This window comes from Orbicella franksi, chromosome 3 (genome assembly GCF_964199315.1).
Source record: "Orbicella franksi chromosome 3, jaOrbFran1.1, whole genome shotgun sequence".
In the NCBI taxonomy this organism is placed as follows: domain Eukaryota; kingdom Metazoa; phylum Cnidaria; class Anthozoa; order Scleractinia; family Merulinidae; genus Orbicella; species Orbicella franksi.
In genome coordinates, this window is record NC_138147.1 from 14846220 (window position 1) to 14865000 (window position 18781).

The 18781-nt window shown below is 38.7% G+C and overlaps 2 protein-coding genes across 2 annotated transcripts in view; one reads left to right on the plus strand and one right to left on the minus strand.

Annotated features, from left to right (window-relative positions):
• Nucleotides 1-1969: 1969 nt before the first annotated feature.
• LOC145481439 (uncharacterized) lies at nucleotides 1970-3862 on the plus strand. The gene has a single exon (XM_081459929.1). The coding sequence runs from the start codon at nucleotides 3009-3011 to the stop codon at nucleotides 3432-3434; it is 426 nt and encodes a 141-aa protein (XP_081316055.1). The 5' UTR covers nucleotides 1970-3008; the 3' UTR covers nucleotides 3435-3862.
• A 90-nt stretch (nucleotides 3863-3952) lies between these two features.
• Nucleotides 3953-18781, minus strand: part of LOC145481438 (2Fe-2S ferredoxin-like) — a 15036-nt gene continuing 207 nt past the window's right edge. The window contains exons 1-4 of the mRNA XM_081459928.1: nucleotides 14160-18781; nucleotides 9555-9661; nucleotides 8273-8408; nucleotides 3953-7417 (exon numbers count right to left, since the gene is read on the minus strand). The exon at nucleotides 14160-18781 is cut by the window's right edge and continues 207 nt beyond it. Of these exons, the coding sequence (XP_081316054.1) occupies nucleotides 7324-7417; nucleotides 8273-8408; nucleotides 9555-9661; nucleotides 14160-14380 (558 nt within the window). The 5' untranslated portion in view covers nucleotides 14381-18781 and the 3' untranslated portion in view covers nucleotides 3953-7323. The remainder of the gene's footprint in view (nucleotides 7418-8272; nucleotides 8409-9554; nucleotides 9662-14159) is intronic.

The window sequence follows — 18781 nt, forward strand, 5'->3', positions numbered from 1 at the left end:
ATTAAACAATTGAGCTACGATGAAATAAATAGAGGTTATGGATGATCGAAACGACCGAGTAACAACACTCAACTCTAAGAGGACCGAAAAGGAAGGAATATTTTTACCCAAAATTGACCAAAAATTATTTGAAGTCGGGTATTAAAAGATCAGCAAAATATTTAACTTCTATCGCACAAAGTCCCCAAAACGTTATCTTATTTACATTCGAGCTTCGCTATGTAAAACTTGGATTACACTGAATCCACAAAAAGATAATAAAAATCACATTTCCAATGCAAGATCTACTCTAAGTGATACCACATATTTTAAAAGTCGTTTCCGCAAAATTTGCTCAGTGAATAAACTGGATCGGAAGTGCGTTACCATAAGATACGATTCTAACAAGACCGAGTTACAATTTGTACCCGTAAAATACATCGATTATAGTGTATAAGATCAAATAATAACAGATTAATTCTTCTTATTGTTCTCTAACGACCCTTCTCACCTGAACACCTCCATGGTAAAACTTTCGTTTTGGTTTACCGCGTCTTGCGTTCTTATAACTGCGATTTCAAACGCTAACACTCGTGTCAAGAGAAATCTTGTAAGTGAATCGGTGCATAGAAAAACAGATTAACAATAGAGCAAGTTCTTGTGCATTTCCTTTAAAATCATTGGTTTAAATAGACAAGATGAATGAGTTTTGGCACCAGTAAGTAAATAGTCAACATCATTATAAAAACAGATACAATTCGTTAGGGCAATCGCACACAACAGTGTAAATTTAAGATTAAACACAAGAGTTTTGCTTTTCATTATTCATCGACGCTCGAGTCAAACTTAAATACCACTCGATTATGATAATGCATTGCGAAACGGCTAGAAGAACAAAGATGTGAACAGTACTGTTTTAATTTTTATTTCTCGTTTGTTAATCTCTCCGCAAAACTATGCTAGAAGGCTAAAGCGAAAAGCTACTCGTGCAACTACTGTAATAAACGTTATTGTATAGAAAGAAGTGAAAAAAGGAGATGGGATTTTTTCATCTCGACTTTCGACCAAATGAGTGCATTACCTTTACATGTAAGAACACGTTCTGTCTAATAAACAAAATGGTTTGAAAGACTGCACACTAGCTAAACTGACGTCGGTTTTAAGGAACGCACTCTAAACTGACTTCGTTGAAAAAAGCTGGGAACTAGACTGAATGTCCCGCGCTCACTGCGTCATAAAACGCTCATTGTGACGTCACTTTTCACTTCGCTCTTTTTCGCGGAACGAACAAGTTGTGCGTTCATCGTGAGAAGAAAAAAGTTTTGTTGGCAATCATGAAGGTGATATTTCCGCTTTCGGCGCTGATAGTTTTCTTGATTTTAGCGTATCTTACGCACCCTGGCAAACGAGACGGTAAGTCTTTTCTTGTGTTTCATCTCTATTCATGTTTTATTTTCTTCATTTTTTTTATCGCGCACTAAAATTTCAACCCTACACCTCTAACGAAATGTCTTTTCCTCATCATGGATACTCGTGTTTCTAGACAAATCATGTAGTCTTTATTCGCTGAATGCAAAGAAGAAATTAACGGCAGTTTTTAAGAACAAGAAGTTTGGTCTTCATCGTGGGGAAAGTTGACAGACAAAAATGTTTTCACTTTTCGGAAAACATAAACAACTATGGTTGCCATGGAAATCTTCACGTGAGAACATTGCGCGCGAGTGTTCTTCAGCTACTTTCTCTTTGAAGCGCGCGCTTAAACGGTTACATTTAAGTTCACTCCCGGCTCAAAGGCCACTGTCTTTTATTGAAACCGCGTTGCTCTGATCTTTGCATTTGTTTGTTAATAGACAAACAATTGTTTGATACATACTTACATTTCATTTTTGTCTTTATTTTGGCTTTTTAAACGGTTACATCAGCTGAGAAAGTTCCTTTGTTTTAAACGAAATGCAGTATGTGACAACTATATCAATTCATCTATGCAGAAACTCCACAATCTGTTGAGAAACAGGATTTCTTCTTCAAGGATTTTATCCACGGTACGATCATCACTGGAAGCTGGATTAATGAGGTGGGTGAATTTGCAGAAAGCTAGCTAGCGCAAGGCCATATTGCATTCTTCTCTGTTTGTTTGGCTTAGTTTATGTTGTTATTGTTGTTGTGAGGCGCGTTATATTGTGCACAAATTTTTATTGTGCTAAGCTCCGCATCGATTCCAGATCCACCGACCCCTTGGGCAGGAAAATTTTACTGTCACGGTCCCTCGCTCCATCCAGGTGTATAAATGGGTACCGGAGGAGTAGAAATAGTCGTAGTCGCTTTTAGTGCTACAGCACCCGGGATGAGCTACACAAGATGGGACACTCTAGTCCCTGCGACACAGACGTAACCTTTTTCCGCATAAATTCCTTCAATTTACTGTCGGTGAGATGGGAGACAATCCAAATTATTATGACGGTCTTTTGAATCCCCCCCCCCAAAAAGAGAAATGTCATTTGCACAACCGAGAAATCCCTCCCTCCGCTTCCCCAATAGTTTGTGAATACTGCTATTTTCTTGTTACAGGATTACGTGGTTAAGATGGAAATCGACTCCATCAGACTGGACATGAAATTGGTTTTCGAATTCACTAAGAACATGGGCTCGGCAGATATCAACAGCTCACCCAGTGTTAACAGGACACCCAAACATGGCAAGGTATTGAACGTTTATCTTTACTAAGTGAGATTCATATATTTCTCTGTCGTAAAAATGCAGTAGGTCTTATATTTGTTGACAAGTTTTGGTTTAAGAATAAGTTATATACATGTGTGCCGGCGAGCTGTTAATCTAGCAAGCATCTAGCAAACTGTAAACATCGGTCTATATGGGAGACGGTTTTAGAAATCTCTTTTCAAATCTATTGGCAGATCCAAAAGTTCAAAGAATGTGCTAAATATCCCCGAAATGCCACATGTCAGGACTTCGAAACATTCAGACCCAGGTCTCCTGGATTGATCGCAAGGGCTTGGGACCTTTCATGGGCAATGGTGACAGGTGCACAGAACAAATGTTATGGCATTACGGTGGCAATGGCTGCTGGAGTCTGGAATGGAGTGACATGGTTGGTCGAGTGGATCTCGAATAAGGTTACATCGTTGGCTGATGTCATCTGGAATGGAGTTAAATGGCTGGCTGATGGGGTCTGGAATGGAGTTACATGGCTGGCCGATGGGGTCCGGAATGGAATTACACGGCTGGCTGATGGGGTCTTGAATGGAGTTGCATGGCTGGCCGCATGGGTCTGGAATGAAGTTACATGGCTGGCCGAATGGGTCCGGAATGGAGTTAAATGGCTGGCCGAGTGGATCTGGAATGGACTTACATGGACTGGAAGACTGTTTCTTCCTGGCAACTATGTAACTGATTGCGTTGTCAAGTTCTATTATGGGTATTTTGACAGTAAGTGGTGAAGAACCCAGTTTATCGCTGTTATAATAATTCGACTGATTTTTGAACCGGGTAGCGTAGCACCATCCAAATATTAATAATCTAGTGGAAATTATTGGCCCTTTCTGTTTCTTCCAATGAGTTTTCTTGCAGAAATTGTATTTTAGTCAAGATCAGGTCGTTTATTTTCTGTTTGAGTGAAAAAAGAGAAAATCCTGAAAAGTAAAGAAAAGTAGGAGATAGCCCGCTAGAGATTAGACTGTAGATATCTTCGCCACTTAAAGCTGCCAGTTAATAAGTAGAAACGAAGAATTAGTTTGGTTTGGTTTCTTCTGGCTTACACTGTTAGTTATCTGGGTTATACTTTTTTCCCCACAGGCCATGTGAATCATATTGGAGCTCACATTGCTGCCTCCACTTGGCAAGATGTCTTCTACATGATGTCCGCTGTTTTTGTTGTGAATTTTGCTCTCCTTGTCAGTTACTTGTTGGTTACATGTACAGTGAATTTCATTCGACGACTATGGTGAGTTGTTTGACGGAAGTCCCGTTTAGTGGTTTAGTCTCGTTCTCAGTATCGACAGCATGACGTTGAGATGTTCTTGAAGTTTCTCTTTCGTTATACTAACCCCAGACCTCTAAGAAAAGATGTCACAGGTGATTTTCAAAAACACCAAAAATCAACCAATTTTTGGAATGGTTCCTTTAGACACGGGATTTTGAACGTATTAGTCGCATGTCGCTAATTTGACTCATTATAATCGGACTCTGAGGAGAGCAGACAGGTCAGAGACTTATAGAGTTTTGACGACGAGGAAACATACCACGGTGGAGTTTAACCCTAGTACAGTCACATCCGACCAATCACAGCAAACGCAAACAATGCAATTAACCAATCAATGACTGCAACAAAAGAAAAATGTAGCTGAGTGTGGATCGTTACCACGAGCGCGAAGCGCGCGTCCAAAAAAAATCCGCGGAATTTTTTCGACTTGTGGTTGGCGCTGGTGGTCGCGCCTCGCGCTCGTGTATCGTGCTTCGAGGTCTGCCTCACTAATTTCTCTGTTCTACAGGCTAACCGGATCTTGATTGATTGACTGATTGATCCAAATGACTGGGATTCATCGTTCTTGAGCTGTAATCTGATTGGTCAGCTTTTTTTAAGTGACCCGGACACCGTAGCTGCACTCTAACACTAATGTTTGCTTCGATCAGTTATTGATATTGAAAATTTCAAAACCCACAGTTGTTAACAGTTTCTCAGGTTACGAAAACTAAATTATTTACTGGTTGTCTTCTTGCAGGCAAGCTCGTAAAGACAAGATAACTGCGGCCAATTTACCTCCTGCTCCAAAGAAACCAATATGGCGACCAAAGCCCAAGAAAAAACGCCGAAAGAACAAGAATGGCTGGTAGCCGTCACGTTGCATTTGATCACTGAACACTTTTTTGCGTCTGATAAAAAAAAAAAAAAAAAAACTTTTTGAATTGTTCTGTTACCAACAATGTTAACCTTCTAAGGAGAAAATGAAAGGAACAATGTTATTGTAGACAAGCAGATTTTTGCATGTTTTTGTTTTTGCTTTTTTATTAAAGTTGGTTGTATTTTTTATGTTTGGTCACGTGCTCAACATCCAAAATCATTAACCCTTTTTCACCACTCACTCACCCCTCGCGTTAGCTTTATTTCTCCATCTTTTTTTATTGGCGGGGGATTATACAGTCGGGAGGGGATCAATGGGGTGGCGGCTTTCCGTATCAATCCATGAAGTGACGACAAAAGACTTAATGAAAGATCGCGAGCTCAGTCAGGCATCGTCACAACATAACAAACGAAATCAGCGTACTGTTCTCGACCCATTTCTTATAGTGTTAGTTTAGCAAATTTGTTTCAGTTTTACAAGTTGCCTGTGGTAATCTGTGCTTTTATTTGAAAAGAAAAAACACGGGTTAATTATTATCACGGCTCTTTATTTTCCCATTGGAAAAATTTTCCTTGGAAATACGTTACTTGTAACGCGACAGTAACGGGCACAAAAAACATTAGAACTACCAGTCTTTATTTAGTGTTATAATATAGATAGGTCCCTGCGCGTGCTCTGATTGGTCAAAAACCCACGTTTTATCAGAGTATATAACACAGAAAAAGCGTGTTTAATTGTTTTGCGCGTGTAAAATCATTATCAAAAAGCAAATGAAGAAGCCTAAGCCGTGTATTACACTGTGATAGAACACTCCGCACATTTGAGAACACTCGAGAAATGTAGAAAACACAAGCCGGCGGCTCGCGTTTTATTTAACAAATAAAGAAGCCTCGACTGTGCTCTGTTCTGTTGTAAAGCACGCAGGAAGCGGTAGAGCACGAAAGAAGTGTAGGGGAAAACACGAGACGTAGGCTTCTTTATTTGTTAAATAAATCCATACTTGTTTACCGAGTGGTTGCTTGTAGTGAAGAAGAGAGTCTGGACTGAATAAGTTAAAAAAATTAGGATAGGCGTACTAAGCAAGAGCATGAAAGCCTAAAAACAATGGTCAAGTTCTATGAAAAAATCACTAAGTGGACTGATGAAATGAAATGACCGCTATAGAGGGTTCAAACTGAGAAAGTCTGGCAGACGTCTTCAAATTTTGCGGTCGTTTGGAAGAAAAATCGTTAGAAACTAAAAACTAACTGAAAATTGTCCCCCTTTTAACGGGGTTCAGTCACGGTATTTTGAGTTATTTTGGCCACACACAAAATTACCTTTAAATGGTAGGAAACCTGAAAATAACAGTTTAATAAGATAGAAAAACAACAAAGAAATAATGATAAACCATAAAGGAACAAGGATGGCTAAGGATGGAGAAGATTAACACGGATTACAATCAACGAATTTGAAAAATTGAGACTAAACTTTTCAATATGCGCAAACCGTGACGTAGGTCCTTTAACAATTCATGTCTTCATCGTGGTGTTGTACAACCATTTCATGTACGAGCTAAGGTACTTAGTCCTAATTTCAGCACAATGCAGCAAACTCGCCATGATAGTGCCCCTTTAAACGTACTGTACATAATGGCTCAGAAGTCTCGGCACTGATCACTGCTTGCTGTGCCACGAAGCACCGACAAGTATATTTCTACCTTGTATACTATTTCGCTACTATACTGTAGCCACTCACCAAGGATGGGATTCAAGTCCATTACATTTCTAGCGTATTGTCAGGTTGTGCCAAAACAGTACATTAAAGAAAAAAACCCTGAACGATGGTAGTTTCCACCCACTGGCCGTCACTGTTTGGTCAAATAGACTGTTCCTTGATCAGAAAGAAAGACCTTGAAAAACAGTCTGCTTTTAAATTTTACCATAGCAAAAGCTACGTATGAAGTTACAGGCTGAGCCTCATTTACCAGAGAGCTAGTGGAAAAGGAAGTATTATTCTGTTAACACTGACAATCTCAATTTCCAAGAGAATGACCCAAGCTTATCACTATCTACCAAATGAAACTACTATGTAATTACTAATGCATCTTTTCAAGGACATTCTACTGTGACCGGTTCATGTTCAGCAAGCAGACTGCACAGCTGAGAATGATGATCATATTCAATTGTGATAACTTCAAGATTTACCTCACAAAAAAATAATCTGTACAGAAGAAAAAGGTCCTATTCTTTCAGTGGCTGCACTGTGATTGTAATATTGAAGTGATATCATGTGAAATATTGTCAGCATCTCTCTGGACTTTCATAAACTATCTTAAAGTTATTAGGACATGGGTATTGGTTAGTTGGCAAGATTTCTTTCCCTGAATCACTTTACCAAATAAGAGAGACCATTCATTTGGCCGTGAATTGTGCGAAATAACAATTATATATATACAAATATTCTATTTCACAGTACAAGTACTTCTTAGTCTTGTACATGAGATCTGTCAGAGATCACGAATATCTCGGTGAGCTGTTGGAACTCTCACGGTTATTCCTTCAAAGTTCTTAGCGACAATGATCTGACATCCAAGACGAGACCTGTGGGGCGTAATTGAAGAAAAAAATTGTTTGAAACATCAATACATAGGAATTAAATTTGGAAATATAGTTAACAATAAAGATTAGCGAAAAAACTGAACAACGACGTTTCGGTGTCATCCTGGCACCATTTTCAAGTTAAAAAATATTTGTGCGAAAAGTAAACTAATTTATACCAATGGTAGAGGTGCGAAATTGAATAAATTAAGATTAAGATAGCTGTTCAATGTTCATGTTCATTCCAATGAGGTGTCAAACACTGGTAATGAGTTCAGTGTCTGTTCAAAGCCTAAACAAATACTTTTGCGCGAATGGAGTCTGACTGTGTGTTAAGGCTCGGTTTCTTCTTGCGAATCCACAACATTTCGTGGATCAAGCAATCGAACTTTCCCTAACATTTCTTTGTTTAAGATCCTAAAGAAACAAGCACATTTAAGACTTTTCAGAGTACGACATTATGATATACTAAAGGAAGAATGTATACTGTAGTTACTACACTGAGTGTAAATCTGAATGCAAGTCAAAGCAAGCATTTTAATCCCACTTAGCCTGTGTAGCAAGGGTTCCTGTACAAATACTAGTTTTCCACAATTTGGCCACACAAAAATTGCTCTTACCTTGAATTTTTGTGGACCAAAGTGGGATAGCGCTTGCTATGCAAGCTAATCTCATTTAAGACATTTTCTGTTGTAAAATTATTGGCAGTAAGTTTTGAGAAATTGGTGTAACATCACGACAATAACCCAAGCTGATGATTATCTATATTCTCCCCACCTGTCTGCTTGTTAAGGTATTGAAGATATAGGAAGAAATTGAATGTTTACCATTACATTGGAAACTTAACACACTACTTACGTGTCTTCTAGTCCATACGCCAAGTCCAACATGTCAAGTTCCTCATCTGACGGTTCATCCAATTTTAATTTATCCATTTCATCCGGTTTAAATATAAGATGACAGGTGGAGCAAGACAGGGTACCCTCACAAGCACCTACAACAAAATAATGGTCATGGAATATCTTCTTCTGACATCTATACTTTTGGCAACAAACTGTGATCTGCATTGCTTAGACATACATGTACACTTTTGTTAGTTAAATATTGACAGTTGCTGAGTGTTATTCTCATATTAACATGGTATTACATGTATGTATCATTAAAAACTGGATCATTGGACAATGCAATTCTAGAGATTTCATTGGCTTAGCCATCATGGTATACAAGCGATAATACCATGCTCTACAAGTATGGCAAGTGTATGCATAACTGATTTGATTTGTTTATTTGGGGGGGGGGGGGGGGCATTTTTACTTTTATTTTATTTTAGCTTTCTACAATTTGGAGCATTTTTAATAAAATAATTAAATTCACTTGCTCTCATTGTTTTTGTTTTTTTTTTTAATGAGACCATAAATGATTATAGCCAACTTGGCACTACAGTATGCATGCTGTTGGTTGTCTATCAACTTATATCCGACATGCACTTTGTGGAAAATTTGTTAACTATATGTTACAACAAAAGTGACATCACTAGTAGCCCGACCCAGATCCCACTTTGCACGGTCCTGAAAATAAAAATTACACGTTCAAACACAGGTAGAAACGCAGAGATTTTATCAATCGAGATAATTTTTTGCTGAAGTAATCAGGGAAACTAGTAGATTTTATTAAAGGAAAAAATTCTGGAGGTTAGTGGCACTTTAATTCATATAATGTTGCATCATCAGCCAACCACACGTAATCTGGGCAATCTACATGTATATGTTATTATGAACTTTCAAAAAACCTACACGAGGCACAGTTTGTCAGCCAGAACTGCAGTCCTATCTGTAAATCACATATTGGACTGTTTAGCCACAGCAAATGCTGTACCCAACCCAACAGTGCACCAATCAATAGACCTTAAGTTCGAAGGATGCCTGCTGCATTACCAAGGGGAATGAAATATTGGGCTCAGGTTATCAAATATCTGTGAGATTAAGTCCTGAGTAAGTGATGCCCCTTTAAACATCTACAAAGGAACATTGTAGGTATATCCAGTAAATGAGTGATGACAACAGGCTGATCCTACTGCAATTCACATTGTGTAAGCAGAAAATACATGTGTAAGTTTACAAGTTCAAAGCTCTGCACTAACCTTCTAAATCTACATCATTGTCTTTTGCAACATCCAGTAAGCTGTCTCCAACCTTTGCATTCACTGTCACCTTGTCTCCATCACGATCAATGAAATTTATTGTCACCCTGAAAAGGGGAAAAAACACTCCTGAAAACCATCCGGACTGCTATGTTTGCAATATGTTTAGCTCAACAATGTTGCAATATGTTGTGTTGAAATGTTGCATGCTTGTTACAGAATAGTGGTAAGCATGATATTTAAAGTTAAAAATAATTCTGCAGAGGTGGTTCAGAGCCACTAAAAGGTTGGCACACAAGAGGGGAACTAGTCCTTGCAACTAGTCACTGAGACAAGTCCCATTGTGTGAACTGGCCATTTTAGCTTCGAAATCTAGTCGCAGGGACCTTGTGACTAGTCCCATGAACTCAAACTGGTTTGAATTGTTGGGACAAGGCTCAGTGAGCGACTTGTTGCTCAAAATGCTTCGTGTGAACTGTTTGTGTGATAAGTACCTGCGACCAGTCCCTTCGTGTAAACTCTTCAGGGGACTAATTGTAGGGACTAGTTGCAGGGACTATTTCAGGGACTAGTTGCAGGGAAAATTTCAGGTGTTTCTAACAGGTTGTATTGCTACTACGTTAACCTGTTATAATACACGTATAAACATAGGCAGTGTTTCAGCCAGAAAATTTTACTTGAGGGCCAAAGTGGCCCCTGAAGATCTTTTTTAAGGGCCAATTTTTCAGGAAAGGGGTCACTAATCAAAAGCTACAGAAGGGTACCAAGGAAAATAAAGCAATTCATTAGGATCCATGATAAAATCTAATAGCAAGTGCTTTTTGAAGGGTTTCTACTCAATAAAGTTTCTTTTGAATCAGATACTAGTATGAAGGATCCGTGTATTACAAGAGAACAATCCTTAGGCATACATAACGTAGTCAATGATCAAGGGTTTGCAATGCATTATAGGGTGATCTCAAACACGGTCAGCCATTTGGAAGTTTTTGGTCGCCAAGGATGAACTGCTTGTTGCGTTGGCGACCGTATTGATCACAATTTCGAGCCCTGGGATGGTTTTTAAAATATTATGCCTATGTTAAGCCTGGAGTCTTATAAAAACAAAGGGCCAAATTGGCCCTTTTTTCGTTTTTCTGGGGACCATCTCTGATTGTAATGCGGGATTCCCGCAATGGCACGCTCTGGTGGAAACACTGCATAGGCATGCAAGGCGTGCAAGAGTTATTTTTTTTTGTGAAGTGTCGGGGATAGGAGCATTCATGGAGCTGTTTGCAGTAATGATTTGGTTAATTTGACAAGTTTTTTTGGTTGTGATGTACAGCAAGAAAGAAACTGGGTCATGGTAAGATAGCTAAGTAGTAAGCCATAAAGTGTTTCACTGAACAAACTACAGTAATCTGACACGGCAATTTGATTCATTCTTTGATACAACCTGCACTGTGATTGGTGTGACACGCGAACATGCATAACTCCCTCACTCACCTATCACATAGCCCTTCCAACCCCCAAGACGAATTTTTGCTCAAAAATACTCAAGTTAATTAAGAGACCTTTTTGCATTTTATACAAGTCGTAAGTTTACCCTTTTTACACAACACAACACAACACAACACAACACAACACAACACAACACAACACAACACAACACAACACAACACAACACAACAAACACAACACAACACAACACAACACAACACAACACAACTTCACCAAAAATAGAAAGAAAGAGAAGAAAAACCTCTCTGACAGGTTGAAAGTTTGATTTAATTAAATTGCACTTTAACTTGGTGCCACGCAGTCTTCAAAGAACATTTGAGCAGTTTTCATACTCTTTACCTTTAAGAATATCGGACTGAAATGAATGTCATCAAATAAAACTATTACACTGCTACTGCAGAGACGTAAAAACCGTCCAGAAATGAAAGTTTCTTTTTTGTTTAATATCCTTGAAAACAATATGGGAGACGCGGTGGCCTCATGGTTAGTGTGCTCGTCTCCGGATTGAGCGGTCTGGGTTTGAGCCCTGGCTGGGGACATTGTGTTGTGTTCTTGGGCAAGACACTTTACTCTCACAGTGCCTCTCTCCACCCAGGTGTATAAATGGGTACCAGTGAACTTAATGCTGGGGGTAACCCTGCGATGGACTAGCACCCCATCCAGGGGGGAGTAGAAATACTCCTAGTTGCTTCATGCTACAGAAACCGGGATAAGCTCCGGCCTAATGGGCCACTTGGCTCATACGCAGGCTCTTTTTTTTTATCCCGGAAACAATAGCCAATAACTTGTCAGCTCTAATTGAATTTACTCCTATATAAAAAACAAAAGTGTTAAGTTAACACTTGTAACTAAAGATAGCAAACACCTTGTGGGAAAGAGTGGTGACGATTTGTCAGCTCTAATTAAATTTTACTCCCTTGTGAAAAACAAGAGTGTCAAATTACACTTTGTAACTAAAAAATAAAAATATCTCCTTATATTTGCATGCAACAAGGGCAAAACAATCATTACCTGCACTTACTATTGTAAACGTTAGAACTGTTTCAAATCTAAATAGTCTTGTCTCCTCTAAAACATGTCCTAAGAACTAGAAGCGACGGTTCATGACCTCTAATTGAATTTACTCCTTGTGAAAAACAAAAGTATCAAGTTACCTTTGTAACTAAAAATAAAAATATCTCGTTGCATCTGCATAGTACAAACTCACGAACTGTTTCAAACCTCAAGGCTCATCTCATTCATAACTGAAATCCTCAGAAAATGTCAAAGTAATTCGATTTTCTGAAACTTTGTCAGGAAGAAGGTTTTTACCAACTTATTTCAAAACTGTACCTTTGAGGTTGTTTGGATTTTTATTTTCTAGTGGAGACAGCCTTACATATTTTGCCCCGAAAAGGTGAAAACTCAGCCTCAAAATTACACTTGAAAAAGCTCACCCATAGTACTAAAATATCATCTTTTAGTGGTTATTTAGCGTTATCAGATCTGCATGAAATTTAAACCTGAATTTTTAGCCAAGTTTTAAAATTATATGCTTTGATGATGTTGTGTCACATAAAAATTTAGGTCAATTTCGTGGACCAGAAAGTCAATCTGGTACATGAATTTACCTGCCCAAACTATTTTCCTGGTTAAAAGTATCCCTTAAGCTAAGGTTTTATCGAAAATCTAGCTTGGGTAAATAAAACCAAAAAAATTGAGAGTGTCTCGAAGACACTTGAAGGCACTTGAGCTAATCGCCTGAAATTTTGACCTCTCACACCACGATCACTATCTCCAACATTGATCCAGAAATGTTTCCCTGAAATAGCAACCTCAGGGGTAATCGGTGGTTTCGCCTGCAAGTCGATTTGCCTACATTGAAGTGGATTCGTCTACAGAATCGAAGTCGTTTAGCCTACACAATCTGAGTCAATCCACCTACATTACAACAATACTATACAATGCTAAAAAGCTTTCATATCTAAAACTTGACAAATAGATTTACAATAATTATAGTAATGTTCTTCAAAAGAGTACTCCACTGCGACAGCGAAGCTCTGCTGAACGTCTGTCTCAACAAACGAGCTAATACACTGTAAACTTGAAGATCACCAACAGCACGAGTTCATGTACCAAAAAAAGAGAAATAATGTCACCTTTAACTTGAAATGATACGTGTGTATATGAACTTTTTCGTCAAAGCGGATAAGTTAACAGTGCGTAGACTAAGTGCCAGTTTGTCACTCACTCGTATTTTGTTTTGTTATGCAGGTGAATCAAATACGAGAATTTTTCTGTGCCTGATATTTTTTGCCATTGTCCCACATTCCCACAAAGTCACAAGCCAACGATGTGAAAATTTTAGAAGTCAATTCTTTACTAGTTTATAATGTTAAAGTGGCCCACATAAGGTGAGTGTGATTTTTTTCTGCTTGTTGTCAACCTCTCTATTGTTCGGATATGTGACTTTCTGCCTTGTGCAAGGTAAGTGTGACTTGTTTCCTCTTTGTCTTTCACAGCAATAAGTTAATAAAGAAACCCTGCCAAGTCTGGGGAAGACATTCCTTGGCTTGGCTGATGATGCTGCGAATTCATTTGATTTCAGAAAAAAACTAAAAGGACTCAAAAAGCAAGATACCGCTCCTTCCAGGCTAAAATATTTACACGATGGGATGATTTTTCCAGTCAGCGAAAAACTGCTGAACAACCCCATTGTGTAGCTCGAGAGTACATGTAACGTGTGCCACCAAATTTTTTGCCTTTTTTTTCTGTTTGTTTTTCCCACGAAAAGAAGTCTGACAGTGATGTTCAGCTATCTTCGCAAAATAACTTCGACTTAAGTGCAGGCGAAACGCCTTAGGTCGACTTACAAGCGTACGTACTGTAAGCTACATGTAAGCTCTTTTAAAATTTCACTTGCTATTATGGTCCAATGTCACGAATTTTACGTGGTACCGTACGTACGTTTTTCAGCTTTACTCATCACTGGATTTTACCGTCGAAAGGTTCCTACATTTCCAGTTCATGTAATAAAGTGGTAGATACACTATATGTAGCTATTACACAACACAAACATATTCGCAGACGCGACAAAAACTTGTTTTAGACTCACGAAACCAGACTTACATTTCTCTTTTCTCCTTCGCTTTTGACGAAGATGTTCCAGCCATCCGTAAACAAACATTCTTAGGCAAAAATACAGATGTAGTTCTTGGTGTTAAAATCGTCGAAGAGTGTTTTAAAGGTAATGCTATGTGCGAACAAAACTTGCGTAAGAATCGACCAGCCATATTGATGCTGCATTGTAAGACGACAGCGCTGAAAGGACTGGGATGAGTGTGTTGCATATTATCCGCTGACGACACCGCGGAAATACGTTTTTTGACGTCACCGTAACTGGTCAGTGGTCATCACCATCAGGCTGTGCTGTTCTTCGATCGATCAGTTCTCCGAGATCAGTGTTTTGGTTAGTTTTAAGGTCGAAAATATCCTTGATACTTCTCGTTATTGGTGAGTTTGACGTCCTTAAATGGGTTTTTAATGCTCAAACAATGTTCCGGTAATGAATAGGGGTACAGGGGAGTCGTTTTGTGTGGAGTAATGTGTAGTTTGCTGACTCGACCCTGCATCGTGTTGCTTCAGTCGCCCTCGCCTCAGAATTGTCGAAAACAACGATGAGTATCCAGCAAAACAGAAGATTGGTTCTGTATGAAGCTTTTGCAAGGACTTTGAAGACTAGTTGGATTAAAAGTGTAATTTGCATGAAGTGGTTAAGGTACATGTAAGTCGGGACCGTTTTATTCACACTCACTTTGCGCCGACATGTGGTGCTTGTTCAGTTAGATTATATTTCGCAACGCGTCAAAGAAACTTTGATAAGAATTTGTCTTTAAAGACTGGCTTGTTTGGCGTTTCTATCACCTTTCTGACTTTCTGCGCCTTTTGTAACAGGTGAAATAATTTTTTTGTACCTGCCGTTTGCTGTCAGAATAAAACATTTGTTCATTTCATTCACAAGATATTTCTCTATCATTAAAGATTGTTTAAGCCTACATTTATATATAATGGTGGCGTTTGCGAAGGGAGCAGAAATCGAAAATATTGTGATTTGTTGGCCGGAGCGAACGCTGGAAATACTGAAAACATTCAAGACCGCTCAATATGTTCGGTTCATAGACAATTTTTCCTCGCTTGAGGTCTTTTTTGTTTACATCGATTACATGTTGATAGTACATGGAAATTTTCAAGACCGTTTCCTTGTACATGTATGCACAGGTAACTAAATATTTTAAAATGCCCAAACACCTGAATTTGTTTACACGAAACCGCTTCCACTTATGGGATGTGGTCAAGTTTCACATCTTTTGATGCTGAAAACACATTCAACATTTCAGAGAGGCAGTAATCAACTCTTCAATGAAACCCACTAGTTTATTTTGTTTACTCAGTCATTTGAAGCTTTTCGATTTCTATTTCCCTATTTTACATGTGCAGTGTATCAACTGATATAAATAATTGACTGTTGTTGTTTTTCCTTTCATTTAATTTAATTCAGATGAGCTTTGCTCAATCACTGCAAAATAATTTTTACATTGTATGTGCTTAATGAATCAGACATTTACATATCACGTGCTTTGAATCAATATGAAATTAATTATGATCCCCTTAGTCATAATATTGTATCATCCTCCCTTCTGTAAGATTCTTACTTAACTTGTAACCACTTTATTACAAGACATTATAGCACCTGATGGCAATAAATTATATAATTATATGTATTTATTTTTTTTCCTGATATTTGGCTAACAAGTGGGTTTGTTTATGCCACTGTGTCTCTGAATTGGCTTACTGTCATCTACAAACCATTGGTAATATATCTTCGCTACATCCAACTCAGATACTAGACACAAAAGCATGTATTAAAGAACAGATACATTTCTTACAAATTAATATTTATTGCATTTAGTTCATCACTTAAGTTCTACAACATTGCTTTTCTCCAGTGAGAAATTTTGTGCAAAGTCTGAAGTTGTAAGTTGCAAAAACAAGTTCCATCAGTAGTTGCGAATCACTTAAAATCAGGCTTTGGTACTGTAAACTGAATGGCAGAAAGTGAGGAAATTAGAAATTGCCTCAAATACACAAGTGACTAAAGAGATAAACTTGACTGAAATCTACAGACTCCTTTTTTTAGGTTTAGGGTTAAGGTTAGGCCTAAGGGACAAGGTGGGAGGTGCGGTGGCCTTGTGGTTAATGCGCTCAGCAATGGATCAAGCGGTCCGTGTTTGAGCCCTTGTCAAGGACATTGTGTTGTGTTTTTGGGCAAGACACTTTTACTCTCACGGTGCCTCTCTCCACAAAGGTGTACATATGGGTACTGGTGAATATAATGCTGGGGGTAACCCTGTGATCGACTAGCATCCTATCCGGCAGGGGGTAGTAGAAATACTCCTAGTCGGTTCATGCTACAGAACCCGAGATAAGCCTGGCCTGATGGGCCACTTGGCTCTATGTAGACTTTACCTTTTACCTAGGGACAAGGTACTGCATCAAGTGGGGGAAGAGACAGCGGAGTCAGAACCTCCCATTTCCCATACCTCTATCTCTTGACTCCCACCCTTGTTCGTCCTGCTCCTGTCCCCTGTAAATTAAGAGACTCAAAACACATCTTAGTCATTTATCTGCACACTCCTTGGGCATTTCCTTTTCCTTCGTTTTCAGCCTTGCTACTCTTACCCATGTCTTTCAAGTGAATGACCTATGACGTGACCACTGTCAAAGGGTTTCATTTTGGGCCTCATTTTGAGCCCAAGGGTGAAGTTTTCTTTGCCTGTTGGCCTAGAAGTCTCTAAAGACACTAAATGAAAGTCAAGTAACATTTTCAGTTCTTGTTTTTGAAAGTATTTGAAGCCTTAATGAATGACAAAAATTAGCATTTTGCATTTCTCTCTGGATTCCTCCTGCCCCCTATTCTCCTGGGCTCCTGCCCCATATTCTCCCGGGCTCCTGCCCCCTGCCTCTCCCCACCATCAACAGATGGCTGAATGTTCAGGAGAGGAGTTGCAATATGGAGAGCATTGGTCACTGTTCTCTCAGTTGGTGTTTTTACAGCATTGATGTTGTGGAAATCATCCATGGACAGTATCTAAAAGGATTTTTGCTGAGCCAAAATAGAAAAAAATGTACAATAGAAGGAGTTTTCTATTGGGAAATCCAGATAATAGTAATATGTAAACAAATATTAATCTTAGAAAGTTATACAGAGTCTCAGGCTCTAAGGTAATGTGGTCAGAAATTATCTGGGTGGCCTTACAATCAGAAGATTGCTGTGTGAATACAGGGGGGATAGCCTATTTATAACTAAAAATGAAATTCATTTATTGAGTTTTAATTGGAAGTTGTTATTACCCAAATTTTATGGTATTTTTATTGTCTTGCAATAACATATGCATGTATTTTTAATTACCCTTTTAACAGCTTTGTATTCCATGTCTTCTGCCATCTTAAGATAATCAGATGTCATGTACTTCTTGTGGTTTTTTCTAATAGCTAAATAGCTTTTTTTCTAAACTCTAATAGCTATGCAACTAGTTTAAAATAATTTTCACACTTTAGAGGCGCTAAAAGCAAAATACAGAACTGCAACAATTCGAAATTATGACAAGAAACAAAGAAACAATAATAAACATGAAAATTTAAAATTTTATTTTCGCCAGCCTAAAGCTTACTGAAGTACAGTATAATTAAAATTGGATATTTTATGATAAAACATACCTCGGTGAATTCTTCCCCGAGTTGAGGCCAGATTTTGAACCCTTTTAGGGATTCAGTCCTACACTTGTTACACCAACGTGTCCAAGATTTATACGAAGCACTGCTTCGATTTCGGCCAACTTGGTCCATAATTCGGTGATACCGCGTGGAGACAGGATGACCGTGTTTACTTACGCGAGTGCCCCCAATCGAACAAGTGGACGAACACGAGCTTGTCTTCCCGACGAATTTTATCGAAATGCCGTTGACATACCGATTCACACGGTTCAAGCCCATCAATTCAACAAACTTGAGAAGTTGATGTCCTCAGAACACCGCTACAGCAACACAAAAGCTGCTTAGTTTTAGCCTTAGCGCACATCGTAACGTATATTGCCACTTGCTCGAAGCTTGCGAGCATGAACTTTCACGAAACAACAACAATTTCACACCGTGTGCAAGTTCCGTTTGGCTTTGGCACAATATATAATATTAACTGAGAACTATCTAACAAATGAGCGGAGTTTAAAAGCTAAGTTTACAGTGTGCGCTCTAAGTTTTGTATCTTTTTCACTGTCGATACTAGTAAGACTCCCTGCGAAAACAATGTAAAAGTTGCAGGCAGTTTGTAGTTTTGTTAGGGTGTACCGCTGACCGGCAAAATACTGTATCGCGCCCCAAAAAACGTATATCCGCGGTGTCTCCGCTGACCGTTGTTTTTGTGGTTTTTGCAACGCGACGTCATGGACGTGCCTATTGACGTCATTAGACATGGTAACAAAAGCTGTCACCAGGTTTTCGTGTATGTAAAATATATGCGGGCCATGAAAATTTGATCCTACGTTGGCAGCGTTTATCGTATGCGGTCCCTTGCAGTTTCTGGTTTCTCATGAAAAATTGGCCCGTAACGGAGTAGGGCCATATTTCACAATTACACTTATGTATACAATTTAACAATGGAAGATGTCAACGACATGACGTGTTACAGGTCGTTA